At 48.8% G+C, this 19,270-nt stretch overlaps 1 protein-coding gene and 4 non-coding genes across 6 annotated transcripts; 2 read left to right on the forward strand and 3 right to left on the reverse strand.

Annotated features, from left to right (window-relative positions):
• Positions 1 to 6,926: 6,926 nt before the first annotated feature.
• TRNAR-CCU (transfer RNA arginine (anticodon CCU)) lies at positions 6,927 to 6,999 on the reverse strand. The gene has a single exon. It is a non-coding gene; the product is annotated as a tRNA-Arg (tRNA).
• A 521-nt stretch (positions 7,000 to 7,520) lies between these two features.
• Positions 7,521 to 7,593, forward strand: TRNAR-UCG (transfer RNA arginine (anticodon UCG)). The gene has a single exon. It is a non-coding gene; the product is annotated as a tRNA-Arg (tRNA).
• A 327-nt stretch (positions 7,594 to 7,920) lies between these two features.
• Positions 7,921 to 7,993, forward strand: TRNAR-CCU (transfer RNA arginine (anticodon CCU)). Its single transcript has one exon. It is a non-coding gene; the product is annotated as a tRNA-Arg (tRNA).
• Positions 7,994 to 8,444: 451 nt separating this feature from the next.
• TRNAR-CCU (transfer RNA arginine (anticodon CCU)) lies at positions 8,445 to 8,517 on the reverse strand. The gene has a single exon. It is a non-coding gene; the product is annotated as a tRNA-Arg (tRNA).
• Positions 8,518 to 11,839: 3,322 nt separating this feature from the next.
• MRPL58 (mitochondrial ribosomal protein L58) lies at positions 11,840 to 19,233 on the reverse strand. Of its 2 annotated transcripts, none has more exons than XM_089900117.1 (6): positions 19,103 to 19,233; positions 15,978 to 16,014; positions 13,432 to 13,491; positions 12,718 to 12,800; positions 12,457 to 12,626; positions 11,840 to 12,184 (listed from the first exon to the last, which is right to left on the reverse strand). In XM_089900117.1, the coding sequence occupies exons 1-6, from the start codon at positions 19,199 to 19,201 to the stop codon at positions 12,100 to 12,102; spliced, it is 534 nt and encodes a 177-aa protein (XP_089756243.1). In that variant the 5' UTR covers positions 19,202 to 19,233; the 3' UTR covers positions 11,840 to 12,099. The 2 variants fall into 2 exon arrangements, with proteins under 2 accessions (XP_089756243.1, XP_022445375.1); XM_022589667.3 differs by having other exon boundaries at positions 19,016 to 19,233.
• Between the last annotated feature and the right edge of the window lie 37 nt (positions 19,234 to 19,270).

Raw genomic sequence — 19,270 nt, forward strand, 5'->3', positions numbered from 1 at the left:
CACAACAAAGAGTAGCCCCCGCTCACCATAACTAGAGAAAGCCCAGGCGCAGCAATGAAGACCAAAAAAAAAAAACCTACCAGGGGAAGGGTAATGTGCACAGGCCAATAATTTTGTGACACTTCTGCCAGAGATTCCAGAATTTACTGGAGAAGATCAACAGTTGCTGATAACGCTCAAAAAAGTAATGTAGTCTTAAAGGACATAAGCAGAGGAAGCCTGGGGCACTATCACCCCTAATTTGTAGGGCAGGGGCTAGGCCGAAGGTAAACTGTAATTGAGGGGCAAGGCATGTTCCACTTAGAGCTGCTTTAGTCGTAACATAATCTGATGTTCAGCAGTAGTTCTGCCAGGTGGACTTTAATGCACAAAACGAGTACCCTTCGCTCCCTCCCCCCAGGCTGTGAATCATTGAACTGGCACCCAGCCATCCAGCTGAAGATACAGGGATTCAGACAAGTGAAAACATGGGAATCTTAGAAAAAGCCATTGAGTTTGCTTTTGGAGTGTGGTTAGAACGTGTGTTCAAGGGAAGAAGCAACACGAGTCCTATGAAAGTTTTGTAACATAAAGGGAGGGGTCCCTAGCACTTGAGGGAGAGCCTTTGGAAAACTCACAGGAAGAAACAACAGTGAAAAACTGACAACGTGCTCTCAGTCCAAGGCATTTAGGAAGGATTGGGGCACTTTTAAGTTTTATATCCTGAATCATTTGAAGTTTTTGCATTGAGCATGCATTGATTTTACATTAAAAATTATCACTGGTAAAATAGGATTATGCTTTTCAAGTCACAAGAGAGAAAAGTACATCCTATATGGCAAAAGTTAAAGAAATCAGCAGAAACGTAAGTAGCATAAATACAGAACCAAACATACTTAGGATGATTATGGATCAGTAAAGACCCCTATTAGAAGCCAATAATTCAGACTGGGTCAGCTAAAATCCAACTACAAGCTGTCCATCCTTTAAAAAGAAAAGGCAATTCCCTGGTGGTGCAGTGGTTAGGACTCGGTGCTTTCACTGCTGGGCTGGGTTCAGTCCCTGGTGGGGGAACTAAGATCCCACAAGCAGAGGCGTGGCCAAAGAAAAAGTTAAAGAAGGATACATTGGCTATATCAAGGGTTCCAACTCCTTACTCTAAAAACCGGCATTGAAGGAAAAAAAAATACGCATTTATCCTGCTTTAATTTAAACAATGGTATTCCAGGATAAACTAATAGACCTAGTTAATGATAGAAAGTGCTTTACAAACTATGTGGAACGAAAGCAACATTGGAAAAAGCACTATTTTGTAATCCCTAATGAAATACAGTTGACCCTTGAACAACACGAGTTTGAACTGCATGGGTCCATGTATATGTGGACTTCTTTCAATAAGTACATACTACAGAACTACACCATACAAGGTGGGTTGAATCCAAGCTTGGTTGAATCTGTGGGTGGGTAGGGGCCACCTGTAAACTTAGATTATTTGACAGAGGAGGGTCAGCAGCCCTAATCCGCAGGTTGTTCAAGGGTCAACTGTAGTTTATTCAGGCAAAGATCATTAATGGATGAGACCATAATATGAAAGTCTGATGAAGCACTTGACAGTGATCAGGCTATCACCTCCTGATGCCAAGCCCATATTAGGTACCTTCTGACATATTAAATACACAGCACCATTTGAAAGTGTTTTTGCCAAAATGTTGAACCTGGATTTAAAAATCAAGGCATTAAAAGTAACTTCCAATTTAGAAGAAATATCTGGGATAGAGGAACAAGTTAAATGACACCACAAAGAAGATAAATCCAAAATGTGGGACATTTTACAGGAAATCTGACCTTTGTTTTTCAACATGTCAATGGCATGGGGCAGGAGAGGAGGGAAGGTGTGGCAGCTTTAGATTAAAAAGCGACCCGGCATCCAAATCCTGTGTGTTTGGACCTTATTTGGATCCTGATTTGCACCAATCAACTGTAAAATGATAATTAATTAATAGATGACTATTGAAGTATGTAGGGATAAAACGATGTGATGTCTGGGATTGCTTTAAAATACTTAAGAAAGGGCTTCCCTGGTGGCGCGGTGGTTAAGAATCTGCCTGCCAATGCAGGGGACATGGGTTCTAAGCCCTGGTCCGGGAAGATCCCACATAACGCGGAGCAACTAAGCCCGTGTGCCACGACTACTGAGCCTGCACTCTAGAGCCCACGAGCCACAAGGACTGAAGCTCGCGTGCCTAGAGCCTGTGCTCCACAAGAGAAGCCACCACAATGAGAAGCCTGCGTGCGCAACAAAGAGTAGCCCCCCCGCTCACTGCAACTAGACAAAGCCCGCGCGCAGCAACGAAGACCCAATGCGGCCATAAATAAATAAATGATTTAAAAAAAAATACTTAAGAAAAAGAAAAGGATAAAAGGGATTAATAGAGTGAATGCAACAAAATCTTGATAACTGATGGATCTAGGTTGGTTCATTTACTATTCTCAGTTTCTGGGTATGTTTGAAATTTTTCATAAGAATTTTTAAAGCATGGGCAAAAATGTAGATTTATAATATTACTCTCTAGCAAAGTAGAAATCGAGACAAAAACATGACATGGGCCAAACGCAGCTCTTAACTAATAAAGGAAACCATTCACATGAAAAAAATAATGATTGGAACCTTGATGTACTGAAAAAAATAACATTAAAACCATATAGAGCAAAAAAGTTGAAAAGAAATTTCTAGAAACATAACTTTTAAAGATTTTAACATACCTTTCTATTTTTGACATTTGCAAGACAAGTGAGACTAGAGCAAACTATAATAAAGACTCATTTAATAGTTTATATACTAAATTCTATGTCATACGAACAGAATAACTGGAAACCAATAACATTAGACAACCAACAATTAATACCCACAGTATAAGCTACAATAACACAAAACAATACAGAAATGCAGCCACTTGGAAACTGAAACTCTCCTAAATCTTGGATCAATGAGAAATTAAATATGTAATTACAGAATGTTTGGAAGAAAAAATAATATGAACATTTCATATTAAAACAAAGCAAACTGATGGCATTAAATTGTGTCATAGAAAAACATTTCATTACACAATACATTTTGATTACAGAAAAAAATCAGAAGATATAGATAAGAAAAATAGAAAATATTGAAAAAATTAATAAATTGGGTTATAAGTTAATACTCTCATATCAAGTATCATAAAAAGCTAAAGAATAGGGACTTCCCTGGTGGTCCAGTGGTTAAGACTTCACCTTCCAATGCAGGGGGTGTGGGTTCAATCCCTGGTCGGGGAGCTAAGATCCCACATGCCTTGGGGCCAAAAAACTAAAACATAAAACAGAAGCAGTATTGTAACAAATTCAATAAAGACTTTAAAAAAAAAAAAAGCTAAAGAATAATTAGATCAATGGAAAAGAACAGAATGTTCAGGAAAAGTCCATACTGTATTAGGATTAAGTACAGTTTACCCCTGTGTACAACCAGTGTTTGAATTGCAGCTCACTTGCACGCAGATTTTTTGAACTGTAAACACTACAGGACTACTTGATCCGGGTTGGTTGAAGCTGAAGCTCGGCGCCCCTAACACCCCCCCACCCCACCTGCGTTATTCTAAGTGTTTAAATATTTGTAAAACAGGAACAGATCCTTACTTGACACTTAAAAATAAATTCCAGTTACAGATGTAAATGTTAAAAAAAAAAAAACCACAAGAAACAACAGGAAAAATTGTAGGTGAATATTTATATAAGCTTCAGGTGAGAGAATTTTTCAAACACCAAAGCAGAAACCAGAAACTACAATGAAAACAATGGATAGATTTGGGTGGGGCGGGGCGGGGAGTGGGGATCAGGCACTTGGGGATCCTGCAGGCATCTTCAACTTGAGATAATCAGCCCTGAACTCATCCCTTCCCCATCTGTCTTGGGGGGTGGCACCACTGTCCCCCAAAATCCTGGGCACCATCTTGGGCTCCTTGTCTCCCTCATCCCACAGCAGTTAGGAACCAGATCCACAGGTTCCATTTCCTGAACATCTGTTTTACTTCCCTCCTCTTGGTGTCCCTGCTATCGCCTCCATTCATAGTTTGCTTATTTCTTCCCTGAACCATACATCTTTCCCTAAGGGGTCTCTCTGCCTGCACCCTCACCTGCCTCTAATTCATTCTTTTTTTTTTTTTTTAATATTTATTGGAGTGTAGTTGATTTACAACGTTGTCTCTAATTCATTCTTTTTTTTTTTAAATTATTTATTTATTTATTTTTGGCTGCGTTGGGTCTTCATTGCGGCACGCGGGCTTTCTCTAGTAGCGAGCAGGGACTACTCTTCCTTGCGGTGCGCGGGCTTCTCATTGCAGTGGCTTCTCTTGTTGCAGAGCATGGGGCGCGCAGGCTTCAGTAGTTGCATCACATGGGCTCGGTAGTTGTGGCTCACGGGCTCTAGCGTGCAGGCTCAGTAGTTGTGGTGCACGGGCTTAGTTGCTCCAGGGAATGTGGGATCTTCCTGGACCAGGGATCAAACCCGTGTCTCACTCGCATTGGCAGGCAGATTCTTAGCCACTGCGTCACCAGGAAAGTCCCTCTAATTCATTCATTCTTTTTTTTTTTTTTTTTTCTATTGCGGTACGTGGGCCTCTCACTGTTGTGGCCTCCAGGCTCCGGACGCGCAGGCTCAGTGGCCATGGCTCACGGGCCCAGCCGCTCCGCGGCATGTGGGATCCTCCCGGATCGGGTCACGAACCCGTGTCCCCTGCATCAGCCGGCGGACTCCCAACCACTGCGCCACCAGGGAAGCCCTCTAATTCATTCTTTACCATGCTGCCAAGGGGATCTTTTCAAAATGCAAGTATAGTTATTTTGCTCCTCTGCTTAAAACCCTCTGCCCGCAAGATCAAATGTAAATTTCCTTACTCCAGGGTTCTCTCTTCGTACATTGTTCTCCTTCCTCCATTACAGCCATAGCAGATTGCTAACTGCCCCTCTCACGCGCCCCTTACCTTCAGACATTTGCGATTCCGGTTCGTCATCCTAGAAGGTTAGGAAAATCTAGAGGATTCTAGAAGATTCTCTGTTGAGTGCCAGTACTATACCTTAGTCATATTTATATTTCCCGGGGCTTAGCACTGTGCTTGGCATTTAGAAGAATCTTAATATGAATTCCTTATGAATGAAAGAGAAGAAACGTAAGACGAAATTTGAGCCTTCAGGGCTTCACGTCTGGTAGGAGAGTATCACACAAAAACCTTGAATAATGGAGCAAGCTAGTATCATAGTAAATGGTGATGACCATGACTTACAGAGCACACACTGCGTTCCAGGGACTGTTCTAATCACTGAGCATACATACTCCTCACGATAACCCCATGAAGTAGGCAGTGTGTCACCCAAGATATTAAAGAAGTCCTCTGAAGGTGACGAGATTACCAATGGTACCTTTGCCGTTCTGTACCCAGAGGCCTTCTCTGACTGCTCAACTAATAGTTTCCCATCACCCTCTTTATTTTGAAATCCTCCTGGTATTAGTTTACTGTCTTTTCTCTCACTTGAATGTTGGCTCCGTGGACGCAGGGCCTGGAGGATGGTTTTAGCAGTAGCCCCAGCTTTGCAGGCTAGGCCTGTGATGCTGCAGCCACGCGGCGGGGCTTGGGAGCCAGAGAGAGCTGGAAAGTATCATCCCTAAAACTTGGAGGCTGGCTTAGAGCAGAGAGAACAGGAAGAATTCTGGATGACTCTGGAGAAGGGAGAGGGGGATTCTGTACTTCTAGTTTGTTATTTCTTTCTACAAAAGTACAAGGAATGGTGGTTTTTAAACTTTTTTGAGTCAAGGACTTATGAAAACCTGACGAACAATACAGCCTCTCCGCGAGTAAATACAGCATCCCCAAAGGGCACACAGTGCGATAGTCAACTTGGATGCACACCCATAGCTCCTCAGGGATTCAAGGTAAAAAAAAAAAAAAATCATCCCTGGTCAGAAAAGTACAGTTAAAACAAAAATTAAACATTTTACCAAAGGATAATTATATATATATATATATATATATACACACACACACACACACACAAGAGTGTGAAAATCATAAATGTACATCTCCCCGATAATCCTTTTATTTATTTATTTATTATTGAAATATAGTCGATTTTAAATGTTGTTAATTTCTGCTATACGGCAAAGTGATTCAGATATATATATTATATATATATAGACACATTCTTTTTCATATTCTTTTCCATGATGGTTTATTACAGGATATTGAATAGAGTTCCCTGTGCTATACAGTAGGACCTTGTTGTTTACCCACTAATCCCTTTTTAAATACTCCTGGGATCACCCGATGTGAGCGTGCCATCTTTTCCCCGCGGGACTTGGGTATACTCAAGAGATTGGCAGTTATCCCCACTGTCCAATGCGCGTGCTGTACACACGAGCTTCGTTGCACCCCTCCTGGCCCTAGCACAGGGCAGTGTGGTGGGTGCCCTCTCAAGGGAGACAGAGTCCACACCAGGACTGAGGGCATGGAGGTGGGCGGCGCCACACACCGCCTGCCCGTCTCCCGTGGAGGGTTTAGGGGGCAGGGAGGGACGGGCTAAGGTGTTGCCTGATTTTAACTTTATAGCGGTGGACTCACACAGAACACGCTCGCTTCTTTTGCACAGAGATTTGTAGCTTGCAGAGCCCTTTCACCACGTTGTCTGTTTAGATGCCAACCCAAAGAGGCAACAAGAATGGGGAACCATTTTCCGTCATAACGGTTTACCTTTAAAAGTATAGTCAGGTTCGATCAAAAAGAAAGGGCAAATTAATTGCAACAGAGACATACACACACACCCGCACACACACAAATGGTCTTAAAAAGAGAAAATGTGCCGCATGAGTTTTTTACCTTAAAAAGGTAGAGATGCAAAAGCGACACGCAGTGGTTTAGCCACCTCACCCCAGATGGGACTCGAACCCACAATCCCTGGCTTAGGAGGCCAGTGCCTTATCCATTAGGCCACTGGGGCTTCTCGCAAGCGGCGCCGGATCACATGCCTCTTGAACTATGAGGTCGCATGGCTGCGTAATGACGTCAGCCCGGAAGTTTCGAGGTGCAATGTCCGTTTGGACACGAGCCCTAACTACCAGGTCCAGGTGACGGAAGTAGCTGCTGTGAGAGGGTCCGAAGGGCTCTACGTGTCTAAAACAAGGGCAAGGACTGGGATTTGGTTGCGGTACAAGAGTGCTATCCTCTTTTCGGGACTAAGACGTTTCGAACACGAAGGGGCTCAAACTGTTAATCCGAGGTCAGACATTTTATTCATTAGGGCACGCGGCCTCCTCGCGAAGTAGGAGTCACCCGTAGACTTATTTGGTGACCCAAGGCCGCACCAGCGCTGACGCCAGATGCAGGGACCGCATTGTGGTTCTTCCTCCGCCACACCTGGGACACACCTTGTGGCCAAACGCACACGGTCGTTTCTTGCGCCAACGCCACCTTCAAGGGGGGGTGCACTTAACTATCGCGTTGCGAGCCTGTGGGCGTCGTGACCGCGTGGCCTAACGGATAAGGCGTCTGACTTCGGATCAGAAGATTGAGGGTTCGAGTCCCTTCGTGGTCGGCTTAGTTTTGGACGAGGGGCTCCTGGCTTTGGTGGCTCAGTAATCCTAACCCGCTTCGTTTGCGGTTTCACCGCCCTCTTCGCGCGTCCTTCGGGCATCGTGACGCTCACCTTCCTGCCCCCCGGCACTGCGCGGTCGCCTCACCTTGAACCTTAACTTTTCTCGTAGCCCCGCGGGTGTGCCCTCCGGTTGTCCTGCAGGCTGCCCAGGGCCGGCCCTCGTTCTTCGGGTCCACTGTGCGGCGGGCGTCATGGCAGGCCCGAGTGAGGCCTGTGCGCGTGCGGCTGCACGTTACCATGGACCACGTGGTGCACTCTTGTCATCGAGCCCCAGTGGCCTAATGGATAAGGCACTGGCCTCCTAAGCCAGGGATTGTGGGTTCGAGTCCCACCTGGGGTGGCGTCAGGGTTGGAGAGTTTCACCCCGAAGTAACTTTTGTGCCCGCATTGCGCGGGCCTCCGAGGCTGTAGCCTAGGGATCTAGGGACCCAGGGGCTCCCCACGCGCCTGGTCTCTGCTCGCCTTCTGCCGTGCAGCGTACCAGGGCCTCATTTGCAGCCAAGTAGTTGGCGTGTCCCAGCCTCGGTCTCAGTGTCCCCCTTCGTGTCCTGGTGACGTTACACCCTTACTCTGGCCCTTTACCCTCGGCCTGTGAGCTGTCCCAAAGTTGGTGGCTTCCAGGGGCGCAGGGGTGTAGTCACTGGCTTTGGGCTCTCTCCTTGCGGAACCGGTTGTTCGGTCTTCCACCCGCGGGCCCGAACGCAGTGTGTTTGGAGTCTTCAATGCGGTGGAACCACAGCGCAGGAATTCCAGAGTCCTTTACGGACGGAAGGAGCCAAAAAAGTTACCCTTACCCCAGGTGGGACTCGAACCCACAATCCCTGGCTTAGGAGGCCAGTGCCTTATCCATTAGGCCACTGGGGCCTACGCTTCACCCCTCCCCCTCTGGCATCTCTCCCCCTAGTAGGCGGTCTGACTCCGGGCCTTGCAAAGCACGACTTAACGGGGGGGCCGAGGCCGCGAGAGGGTAGGCTCTCAGGTGCTCACGGTCAACCGTTAGGAAGAAACCACGGTGGGAAGTGAACACACCACCTTCTGCCACCCGCACCCGGAAGCACAGCGGGGCCTGGGAGGCCGGCGCTGAGGCTGCTGGACACCTGGACCATGGATGGCGGGTGAAGGCTGCCGTTTGTAGTCATTTCCAAATTTTACCACCATGGCCATTTTGTCCACCTCTACAGAACTGACAGAAAATCCAAGAATTTTAGGAAAAGGTAGTGTAGGAAGGGAAGGAGAACAAACTAGTATCAATCACAAATACTGAAACACAAAGTCAAAATCCCCCATCATGAAACGATGTACAACGGGGAGGAACAAATCCTTCCAGTCTTAATAGTAGAAATATATACGTATGCAAATATATAATATTACAGGAAAGAAATGGATCACCCAACTAGATACTTCACTCTAATATTTTGTTCCTTTAAACTGTTATGCAAAAGGTAATACAAATACAGAAAAAGCACATTTTAAAATGTTACACACGTTTAAAATCCATTACTAAAATTCATGCGGATCTGAAAGATATAACAGGAGAAGCTTTAGCCAAGAGCAGTGTTCACTTCCTGTGGTGCCTGCGTTGAGACCTTTGCCTTCCAGGGACTTGGAGACATTCTTTTTTTTCTCTCACCCACGTATAGAGTCTGCACAAACCCTTAATACCAGCAAGAAAGAGGAATGTACTCCACCTGGCTCCAGTCTCCAGCCTTGAGAATGTCCTCCTTTCAGTTACTAATTGGTCTGTTTGCTGAGGTGTAACATCCATGCAGTAAGGTGTACAGATCTTAAGGTCATGGCTGGATGAGATACAGAACAGTTCCAGCGCCGCTGAAGGCTCTCTTATATCCCCTCCCCATCAGTCACCACTGCCTCCGAGTAAATACTTCCCTCTCGTTACCATAAAGCAGTAGTTTTGCCTGGTTTTGAACTTCATACAAATGGAATCATATTCTTTTATAGTCTGGCCTCTATCACTCATCATTGTGTCTGTGAGTTCACCCATGTTCCTTCTTTTGCCCTCAACCTTTTTTTTTTTTTTTAAATGACAGGTCCTGCCCTTGTTCTCCACTCTCTGTCCCCTGGCTTTTGTTTCTCTTTACCTCCTTCCCCTCCTCCGTATCTCGAATGCTTTTCCAGGTCCCTTCACATGCCACCAATGTCTTCTGAGGGCCTCACAGGTCCAGCACTAGGCTCGAGTTTAACCAGAGAGATGCCCTCTCCGGTTTCCTGCCACCATCGTCTTGCCAAGCGTCTCCCTGCCTTGCCTCATCTTCAACTGCTCCTCCATTCCCAAGACTCTACTTGTCCCCTGTCCTGCATCTCCAGCTTTGACCTCACTCCCCAGCTCCAGCTCCATTCCCTCTCCTGGCTATCTCCACCTAAGCATTCCTCCTCAGGCCCCACAAAGTCAGCTCCTCGAAGGCAAAACCATATCCATCATCCAACCATCCTCCCAAGCCTGCTCCCTCGGTGACTTTCCTGGCTGAAAGCTCAGCACCCTTGTCACACACCAGCTCGCACTCCACCCAAGCCAATTTTCTGTCCCCATAACCCTTTTGCACCTGCTATTTTCTCTCCATGCCAGTAGCCACTGCCCTAGTTCCAGGATGGGTCCCTAACTGCTCACATGGGTCTGTCCATCAACCTGTGTCCACTTCCCCGCAGTCTTTTCTCATTCAGTCACAGTCAGATTAATCTTCCCCTGACAGCCTCTGTAGGGGTGGAGTCTAAATGTCTTAGCTGTCACATTTAAGGCCTTTCTAGGCCTGGCTCCCACTCAAGGTGGCAGGTGTGTCTTCCACAGCTCCTCACCCCCTGGCTTCCAGCCAAACTGGAACTGTTTAATCATGGCTAAACTGTTAATTATGGCTAACATTCCCTGGGTATAGGCTCAGTGCCACTAACCACTACCACCCTACGAGGTGGGCACTAACAACATCATCCCTAGTTTATAGATGGTGAAGCTAAGGTTCAGAGAGGCCGAGTAGTTTGCCCAAGGTTGCACAGCTGGGGGTGGTGGAAGTCAGCAGCTGATCCAGGGCAGCTGGCTTCACAGCCCATTCTCTCAATACTATGGTTTACTGTCCCGGCCACAGGCAGGGCCCTTGGCCATCACTGGAGCCTCCAGGTGACAAGCTCTTACCTTGCTCCCTTGGCCAGCCCCTCCCCTTCTTCCATCCCATCTCAAGCACATCAAGTACATCTTCACTGACCATCCAGCTGGAACTAGTTCCTTCCCAAAATCTATTTAGACCTTTCTTGTGTTATTTACCACGTTTTAGGTCACGTTACCCAGACGAATCCATTTTTCTTCTCAGCTTTTATCATCCTCTGATCAAATGGAAGTTCTCCGGAAGAAGGACTCTGTTTTGTTCGTTGCTGATTCCCCAGGACCTGGCCCACTGCCCGGTGTTCAATAAATATTTGTTGAATTAATGAACCAAAGAATGCTGCACTTCCTTGTATATGAGCCTCAGCTCCCTACTGGGCTCTGAGTCCCTTGAGGACAGGGACCCTATCTTCCACATCTTTTGTATTTCGTAAGAGTCATTTATCGGGACTTCCCTGGTGGCACGGTGGTTAAGACTCTGCCTGCTAATGCAGGGGACACAGGTTCAAGCCCTGGTCCGGGAAGATCCCACATGCCATGGAGCAACTAACCCCGTGTGCCACAACTACTGAGCCTGTGCCCTAGAGCCCGCGTTCCGCAATAACAGAAGCCACCGCAGTGAGAAGCCCGCGCACTGCAACGAAGACCCAACGCAGCCAAAAATAAATACAATTTAAAAAAAGAAAAAAATCTAAATTCCTCATTTGAACCCGAGACCCTGCACCTTGAACTTCTATCTCCCTCTCCAGACTCACCTCTCACGACGACCTGGACAAATCCCCATTCAGACGGATTCCTCATCTCCTCCACCGCAGCCTTCTCTCTCGTCTCCTTTATTCACACTGTTCGCTTCAACCGGCGTGTCCTCCCGGCCCTCGACTGATTAATATTCTAGCCCTGTCTCCAGGCCCAGTTCTGATGCCCACGCACCTGTCTCAGCCCTTCTGCCCCGTGTTCCCAAAGGGCTCATCCCTCTGTGCTCCCCCGGGGCTGTACAATCAGCCAATAATTATTAGGCAGATCTAAACTGAGAGAAAAGGGAGGAATTCTGTTCTGAAGCATTCTGAGAAGCGGAAGCCCGCTGAGTTTAGAACTTTATTGCAACTAATATATTAAATGGATAATAGAGGTTTGACAACATGGTAATTGCCTGTAAAGACCTCTGCAACCACTGCCTACAACCCTCATTCCAGATGAGCATTCCTGAGATGGTTCCAATGTTACAGACAAGCACTGACAACAAACGACACACGCGTCTCCTGATGGTGTTAAAGCTCCCTCGGTGACAGCTGCTTGGAGGCCCTAAAGAGGGTCTTTGCCAGCTCGAGGGGATGATTTCAGTCCACATCTACCCTCCTGCTTGTCTTTATGGCAGAATTTATTCTCTTTTTTCTCAGCCTTTCCCGATTCATGTTTTCTATCCTGAAAACAAAGAAAAACACAATTATGCCCAGATGCCCAATCAGTGGTTATCAAAGTGGTGAGAGGAGCTGCCAGCTGAGCGGGAAGCAGAGCAGCCGAAGCAGCAGGCGCCGGCCCAGAAGCCTCCACTCCGGGTCCGAGTCTCTCCCATTCCCGGAGCTTGTCCACCTGCCTGCTGACAGGTCGTGGGCTTCACCGTGCCTCCTTTCTTCCCTGTGTAGCCCCTTGTCCACACGAATTGGTTTACAGAAGCTCAGGGAATTTTCCAGTACCTGATTTTCTGAAGTACAGCATCTTCTCTGGATGGCTCCTTGGCTGGCTGGCTGGCCTCAGTAATCATGTCTCGAATTTTCTGTAGGCAATCTGCCAGATTTCGGAACTGATAGCGGCTGCATTCAGAGGTAAGGATCAACTCTCCTGCCCTGTTGATCTTATTTTTGTGCTGCGGAGAACAAAGGCAAAACCAGAGTTCTACAGAGTAAAGGCCTAAAAGTGACTGAGGGTTAAAGAGAAAGGAAAGGGCCCGTGGTTACCGTGACCGCCATCTTCTGCCGTACAGGCTCTGCAATCCACTCGGCGCTGGCCAGGTGGAACCTGACTTCAGCCTTGGAATTTACTGTAAATAAAGGGAGGGGGCACGGGTCACTGAGACGCTCGGGCAGGCTCAGCGCCCGGGTGGCTGGTGACCACCGGATTCTGAACCACAGGGAGGTGAGACACCCACCCGGGGCTGTTTCTATCCTGTGTGAACTCGGGGATACAAACTGGGCTATGGAATGAGCCTGCAAAGATAGTGAGGCACATCCAGACACAAATAAACTTCCAGGAACAAAACGCCTAGTGCTTTCTTCCTCTTACAATGTACTGGGTTCTGAAAAGAACGTGGGGGGCGCGGAGGAGCAATCTTACAATGTACTGGGTTCTGAAAAGACTGTGGGGGGGCGGGTGGAGGAGCAGGGAGCGGGTCCAGGAGAACGAAGGAAACCTGCTCTTGGAGCTGGCTGCCAGCTCACACTGTGACTTCCCTTTGCTTAGCCTCCCAAGCCAGTCCTAGTCCTAGCGACCCACAACTGAGTCTGAGAATCAGGCCACGTTCAGGAGAGTAAAGAGGGTTATGACATAAACGGGCGGTATTTAAGCTTCTGAAAAAAAAATCCCTTTACTGCCACATGAATGTAAACACAGAAGTCCTCAAGTCCACCTCTCAGAAAAGCTTTAAAGTGAAAGAAAACAAGGCACCGTTGTACCTTTGTTAACATTCTGGCCCCCAGGACCACTACTCCGACAATAAGATATTGTCAAGCGATCTGAAAAACAGAACACACACCAACAAAATATTATCACAGGGCAAAACATGCAAACTGCTAACTTACCATCGACGTCAGTATCCCTAATTCGTCTCTCTTTCAATGACGTGACATTCAGATCAGTAGTCAGAGATTAGTTACAGATGTCAAAACTAAAATCAAGGGCCTCCCAAGGCCACGGAGAGAGCAGAGGAGGTAAAATTCCAACCCAGGTTGTCTGCTTCTGGTCTAGTATGTTCCACTAGATCTGACTGCCCTTGCTTTTTGCTGTTAGTTTGTTTTAAGGCAAGGACTCTTGGGCTTCCCTAGTGGCTCAGTGGTTAAGAATCCGCCTGCCAATGCAAGGGACACGGGTTCGAGCCCTGGTCCGGGAAGAAACCACATGCCGTGGAGCAACTAAGCCCGTGCACCACAACTGCTGAGCCTGTGTGCCACAACTACTGAAGCCCGCGCACCTAGAGCCCGTGCTCCGCAACAGAAGAAGCCACCACATCACTGCGCACCGCAACAAAGAGTAGCCCGCTCGCTGCAACTAGAGAAAGTCCGCGCGCAGCAACAAAAACCCAAAGCAGCCACACACACACAAAAAGCCTTATTAAAAAAAAAACAGGGCTTCCCTGGTGGCGCAGTGGTTGAGAGTCCGCCTGCCGATGCAGGGGACGCGGGTTCGTGCCCCGGTCGGGGAAGATCCCACATGCCGCGGAGCGGCTGGGCCCGTGAGCCATGGCCGCTGAGCCTGCGCGTCTGGAGCCTGTGCTCCGCAACGACGGGAGAGGCCACAACAGTGAGAGGCCCGCGTGCCGCAAAAAAAAATAAAATAAAATAAAAAAAAATAAAGCAAGGACTCTTTCAAAAGCTCAAGTTAAGGGACAAACTGAGTTTAATGTTCTATTCTGAAATGCAGTGGATGTGGACTCCCCAGAGGGTAGGTGGCTCTCATTCCTCGTGAGTTGCGCGTGCACCCCTGGGCCTCGGTCGCGGTCAGTGGATGAAAACACCTGTTGGGTGAATGAGCGCTCCATTTGGAGCTGGGAGCCCCGTCTTCTAACACCAGCTCATCACTGACTGACTTTGTGACCTCCACAAACTCCCACCGCTTCTCTGGGTCTTGGTTGGTCTGTTTTGGATCTGTAAAATGAGGTTTCTTCCTTCTATTTTTGTAATTCATGAAAAGCAGCCTCGTAGTATCTGAGGGAAGCCAGGAAGGCAGAGCAGCGGAAAAGTTCCAGAAGACTGGGTGGCGAGCTGCAGGGGCTTTGGGGGGCGAGGAATGCGGCCCCGTGGTGGTGGAGGGCCGGCCTCAGCAGGCAGCGGTGACCTCGCCAGATGGCTTCTGAGAAGCCCTTTGAAAAATCAAATGAACTCATTTTTCTGAACAGGTGAGGAATACGTGTGGTTCCGCGGGGGGAGAGGGGGGCGGTTCTACCCCGGGGCTGGTGGCCTTGTCTGCATCCGTACAGGCCAGCCAGGCACGGGGAGACCTGGGCCCCTCTCAGAGAACACGAGCAGAGGCAGCTGAGGAGCGGCCACTCGGCCATCTGCCTGCCCGTCCCCCCGAGGCTGTCAGGAGACAGCCTCCCTTCTCTCTGGGTCTCGGCCTCCTCCTGCCTCAGGGCACAGCTGCGGGCCTCAAACTGCTGAGCAGCCGCAGGGCGCCGGCTCCTCTGCTGTAGACCGTGGTCACCTGGCCTCCCTGTTTCAGGGTCACCCTGAGCAGCCGCAGGGCGCCAGCTCCTCTGCTGTAGACTGTGGTCACCTGGCCTCCTTGTTTCAGGGTCACCCTGAGCAGCCGCAGGACGCCAGCTCCTCTGCTTTAGACCGTGGTCACCTGGCCTCCTTGTTTCAGAGTCACCCTGAGCAAGGGCCACCAGGAGCCGGCGCCTCTGGCTGCTCTCCTCTCATTGTCTGTGCGCGCCAGAAACTCTCTGAACCTCAGGAGGGTTTTGCTTGTTTCTTTACAGGCCACGCCTTAGGCTTGATGGGCACAAAATTATGAAGTTATGCAAATGGTTTACAGGGAGAAGTCCCCACTCCTGCTCCCCAGCCACCAAGTTCCCGGTTTGTCCTTTCCCCTGCCCTCCCCACGGCAGTCCCTGTATCCAGGGTCCTTCACATCCTCGCAGATCTACGTGTACATCCAGAAATGTGTCTTTCAGATATATGTAAGTGAAACACAAATGGTAGCTCACTATACAGATGCTTCCGTACCTTACTTTTTTCAAATAACAATCAATTCATCTATCGTAAAGACTGTTCCACGTCACAAGACCATCAAGAGCTCTCTGTTCGTGCTGGGCACTGCACAGCACTCTGGAGTGGCTGCCTCATCACTTTTTTTTTTCCTTTCTATTCTCAACAATGCTGAAAGGACTCTGCTTTTGTAACCCCAGACAGTTTCTTTACTTTCATTGGTTTGGAGAGACCTGCAAGGAATGTGTGAGGGGTAGAGGAAATGACTGATTTTTTTATAAGCCCAAACTACTCACCTATAGGAATGTCGCAGTTGGCTTGCTCTGCATCATCCTGTAATGTAACATACACGGTGTCAAATAAATATTACCTACTGGGCGACTCCTAACTGTTCCAGGGCAACAAAGCAGAAATGATGTAAAGCCACGACATGAATGTAATACAACTATTTTCAGGTCTCCAGCAAAATCGTATCAGGATGACAGAAACATCGTCCCCAGACTCCAGAGGTACTGCCTCAGAAACACTCCTCCAGGGAAACGGAACTGACTTCTCCAGCCTTCCCTGCCGCTGCCCCCTGACTCCACTTAGCTAGTGTGGAACTACCAGCGCCCAGGGGAGGGAAGGTGCCACAGTACATGTACATCAGGCAGACTCCAAAAGGAACACCCTCTGCCGACCTGGAGCAACAAACCATGGGTCCCCTGTTCCTCCCCAGACCCCGGGAAGCTCGCATGTGAGGCTCTCTGCCTTCAACAGTGACTAGCACATCTGCCTTGAGGGTTTGTGTCAAGCTGACCTACTCACCCCAGGACCTCTCACCTTCACGTCTCTCCCGAGTTGTTCTTCCGAAGCCTCAAATCCTCACATCCACAGGCCCAGTGCAAACACTACCCACTCTGAGGCTCTTCTGTGCCCCCAAGCTCAAAGTGTCTTCATCTGTCCCCGCTCTGGCTGCGTTCATCACCCACCACCCCGTTTTTGCGGGGGGAGGGGGCCCCGGGCCCCACCCCTACCCCCCCGCTGCACCGCATGTGGGATCTTAGTTCCCCCACCAGGGACCAAACCCGCGTGCCCTGCACTGGAAGCTTGGAGTCTTAACCACTGGACCGCCGGGAAGTCCCTTCATCTCTTTTCATCTTAGAATTATCTGGGGGTGAAATCTCATCCTACTCCACCTCTGCATCGTAGAGACCCTGGGCTGCGTCCTCCTTGAAGCACGCTCTTCCCTCCTTCTGAGCTGGCCTCTCCAGTTTCCTCTTACCTCCCCGTGACTTTCTCACTCTCCTTTGCTTGCTCTTTGCAACCTTTAAAAACTCTGAAATGTCCTGAAATCCTTCCTCTTCTCTCGTTCCCTAGAACATTCCATCCATCTCCTTTGAAAATACCGCCTTTGGGAATTCCCTGGCGGTCCAGTGGTTAGGACTCAGTGCTTTCACTGCTGGGGCCCGATTCAATTCCTGGTGTGGGAACTAAAATTCCACAAGCTGGGCACCACCAAATTAAAAAAAAAAAAACAAAAACAACAACAACAACAAAAAAAAACTTTGTTGATGACTCCCAACCTTCTAGCTCAAACTCAAACCTCTTTCTTGAGGTAAAGCCAACTGCTATTCGAGGTCTCCTCTCTCGAGTCTAACAGATGCCTCAAACCTCCTCACAGAGGACCTCCCTTCCTAACAACCTGAAGTAGCTCCCTGGCTATCACATCGAAACACTCTGGTCTATTCATTACTTCTCGCTCTCTGATATGTTTTCCCCATTTGTTTACTGTCTGCTCCTTCCGCTAGAACATAAACTCCATGAAGTGGGAACTCTGTTTTATCGTGGTGGTATCTGCAACGCTTGCAACAGTGTCTGACACAGTAGGTGCACGAGAAACTTTTTGTTGAATGTATGAACAGACAAACGAATGCTATTACCATTCTGTCGTCTCCATTAATGGCAACACAATCCTTCCATTACTCAAGGCCCTAGACCTCAACTCCTCTTTTAATCTCACTTCTCAGGGAAAATCCATTAGCAAATCCGGTAGGCTTTCCCTTCAAAATTTATCTAGAACCTGACCAATTCTCATGACTCCTATTGCTTCCACCCTGCTTATCATCTCTTGCCTATAATATTGCAATCTCCTCACTGGTCTTCCTGTTCTTGCCATTCTGCAACCTCTTCTCTAGAACAGTGATTTTTGTAAAACTAAGGTGGATCATTCCGCTCTTCTGCCTCCATCACATTCAGGGCAAAACTAAAGCCCTGTAAGCCCTATACAAAGGCCTCCCCACAGCCTTCTCCCCTTCAGCTTCATATCTGAGCCCCCTGCTCAGCCACACTGGCCTGCTTGCTGTTCCTTGAACCAGCGGAACATGCTACTGCCTTGAGGGGGGTGGCACCTGCTGTTCCCTCCGCAGGGATGCTTCTCTCCCTGCTCTTCTCACGGCTCCCTGCTGCCTTGTTTCTCCCGAGTCTTTACTCAAGCATCACCTTCTCAGAGGCCTCCTTGGACCAGCCTACTTACAATTGTAACCCCACCCCCTACCTTAGCACTCCTTCTCCCTTCCGGACTTTATTTTCTCCGAAGTACTTATCACATACTCTATGTTACTGATTTTCTTCATTGCCTGTCTCCCTCCATTAAGCAGATAAGCTCCACTAGCATTAGGATTTTTGTGTTTTGTTCACTACTCTGTCCCCATGCCTAGCATCGTGTATACACCATGCTTTCAATGGAAGTTTGTTAAGTGAGTGAATGAATGAATAAATGAATGAACGCTCTCTTCCAATCCTGTAGGTGGAAACTCCATAGAACAGGGTGGGTCCAAACTCTCCTGCTCCGGGCCCTGATACAGCGCCTGCACACAGCGGGCTGTCAATAAAGGTATCCTGAGGCAACGAACCAGAAGCTCTGTTTCCTCAGGCGTGCTGGGGTTACTAGAGGCTAAGGACCACGTCACTTGCTAAAAAGGCTCCAAAAGGGAGCTACTTGGCAGCTTCCTGCCTTAATTGTCCTCTGTGGACGGCACTTTTCCCTTGGGACGAGAATTTGGGCCTGAGGGACGGGGAATAAATGCGGAAAAGCTGGTGGTCTTGTAAGAAGCATAGGCAGCATGCTCTCCCGGCGCCGGCACACCTCGAGCCACACGGGGGGCCGCCAACCGCCCAGCCGCCCCAGTCCCCCGGTTGCTCGGGCAACCAGCCTCCTCCCGCGGCGACCGCCATGTTTGAGCGCGTCCGTCTCTTGGATTAGCAGCACGCCCGGCCAATGGGGCCCCGGCTGCCCGACGTCACCCAGCAAGAGTCCAGGAAACGCCCCTTCCGTCCGGCCCTCCCGGCTCACCGGAACCCTCCAGGCGGTGTCCGAGCCCCGCGATTTGGGGTAGAGCTTGTCCAGACTGTAGATGCTCTGGAATTCGGTACCCTCTACCTGTTTTTTCAGAGTCCGGTGGGGGCAGCGCGCGGGCAGCGGGAGCAACCAGGATTCGGCTCGGTTCAGGCCCCAGCGCAGCCACCGTACGGCCGCCATGTTCGGGTCTCGGGGCCGCTTCCGGTGGGCGTTTTCTTCCGCGGTCCGTGGGCTCGCTCTTCCCTCGAG

This window comes from Delphinapterus leucas, chromosome 19 (assembly GCF_059928025.1).
Source record: "Delphinapterus leucas isolate spDelLeu-1000000601 "Yukka" chromosome 19, BTC_Dleu_Yukka2, whole genome shotgun sequence".
Lineage (NCBI taxonomy): Eukaryota > Metazoa > Chordata > Mammalia > Artiodactyla > Monodontidae > Delphinapterus > Delphinapterus leucas.

What these genes read in the sequence shown, in the direction of transcription:
- MRPL58 (XM_022589667.3), bottom strand. Translation starts at nt 19,201, where the DNA reads ATGGCGGCCGTACGGTGGCTGCGCTGGGGCCTGAACCGAGCCGAATCC. An exon ending in CAACTGCGACATTCCTATAG is followed by an intron (nt 13,492 to 15,977) that starts GTGAGTAGTTTG and finishes TCTGTTTTTCAG; the next exon opens with ATCGCTTGACAATATCTTAT. An exon ending in GCTGTACTTCAGAAAATCAG is followed by an intron (nt 12,185 to 12,456) that starts GTACTGGAAAAT and finishes CTTTGTTTTCAG; the next exon opens with GATAGAAAACATGAATCGGG.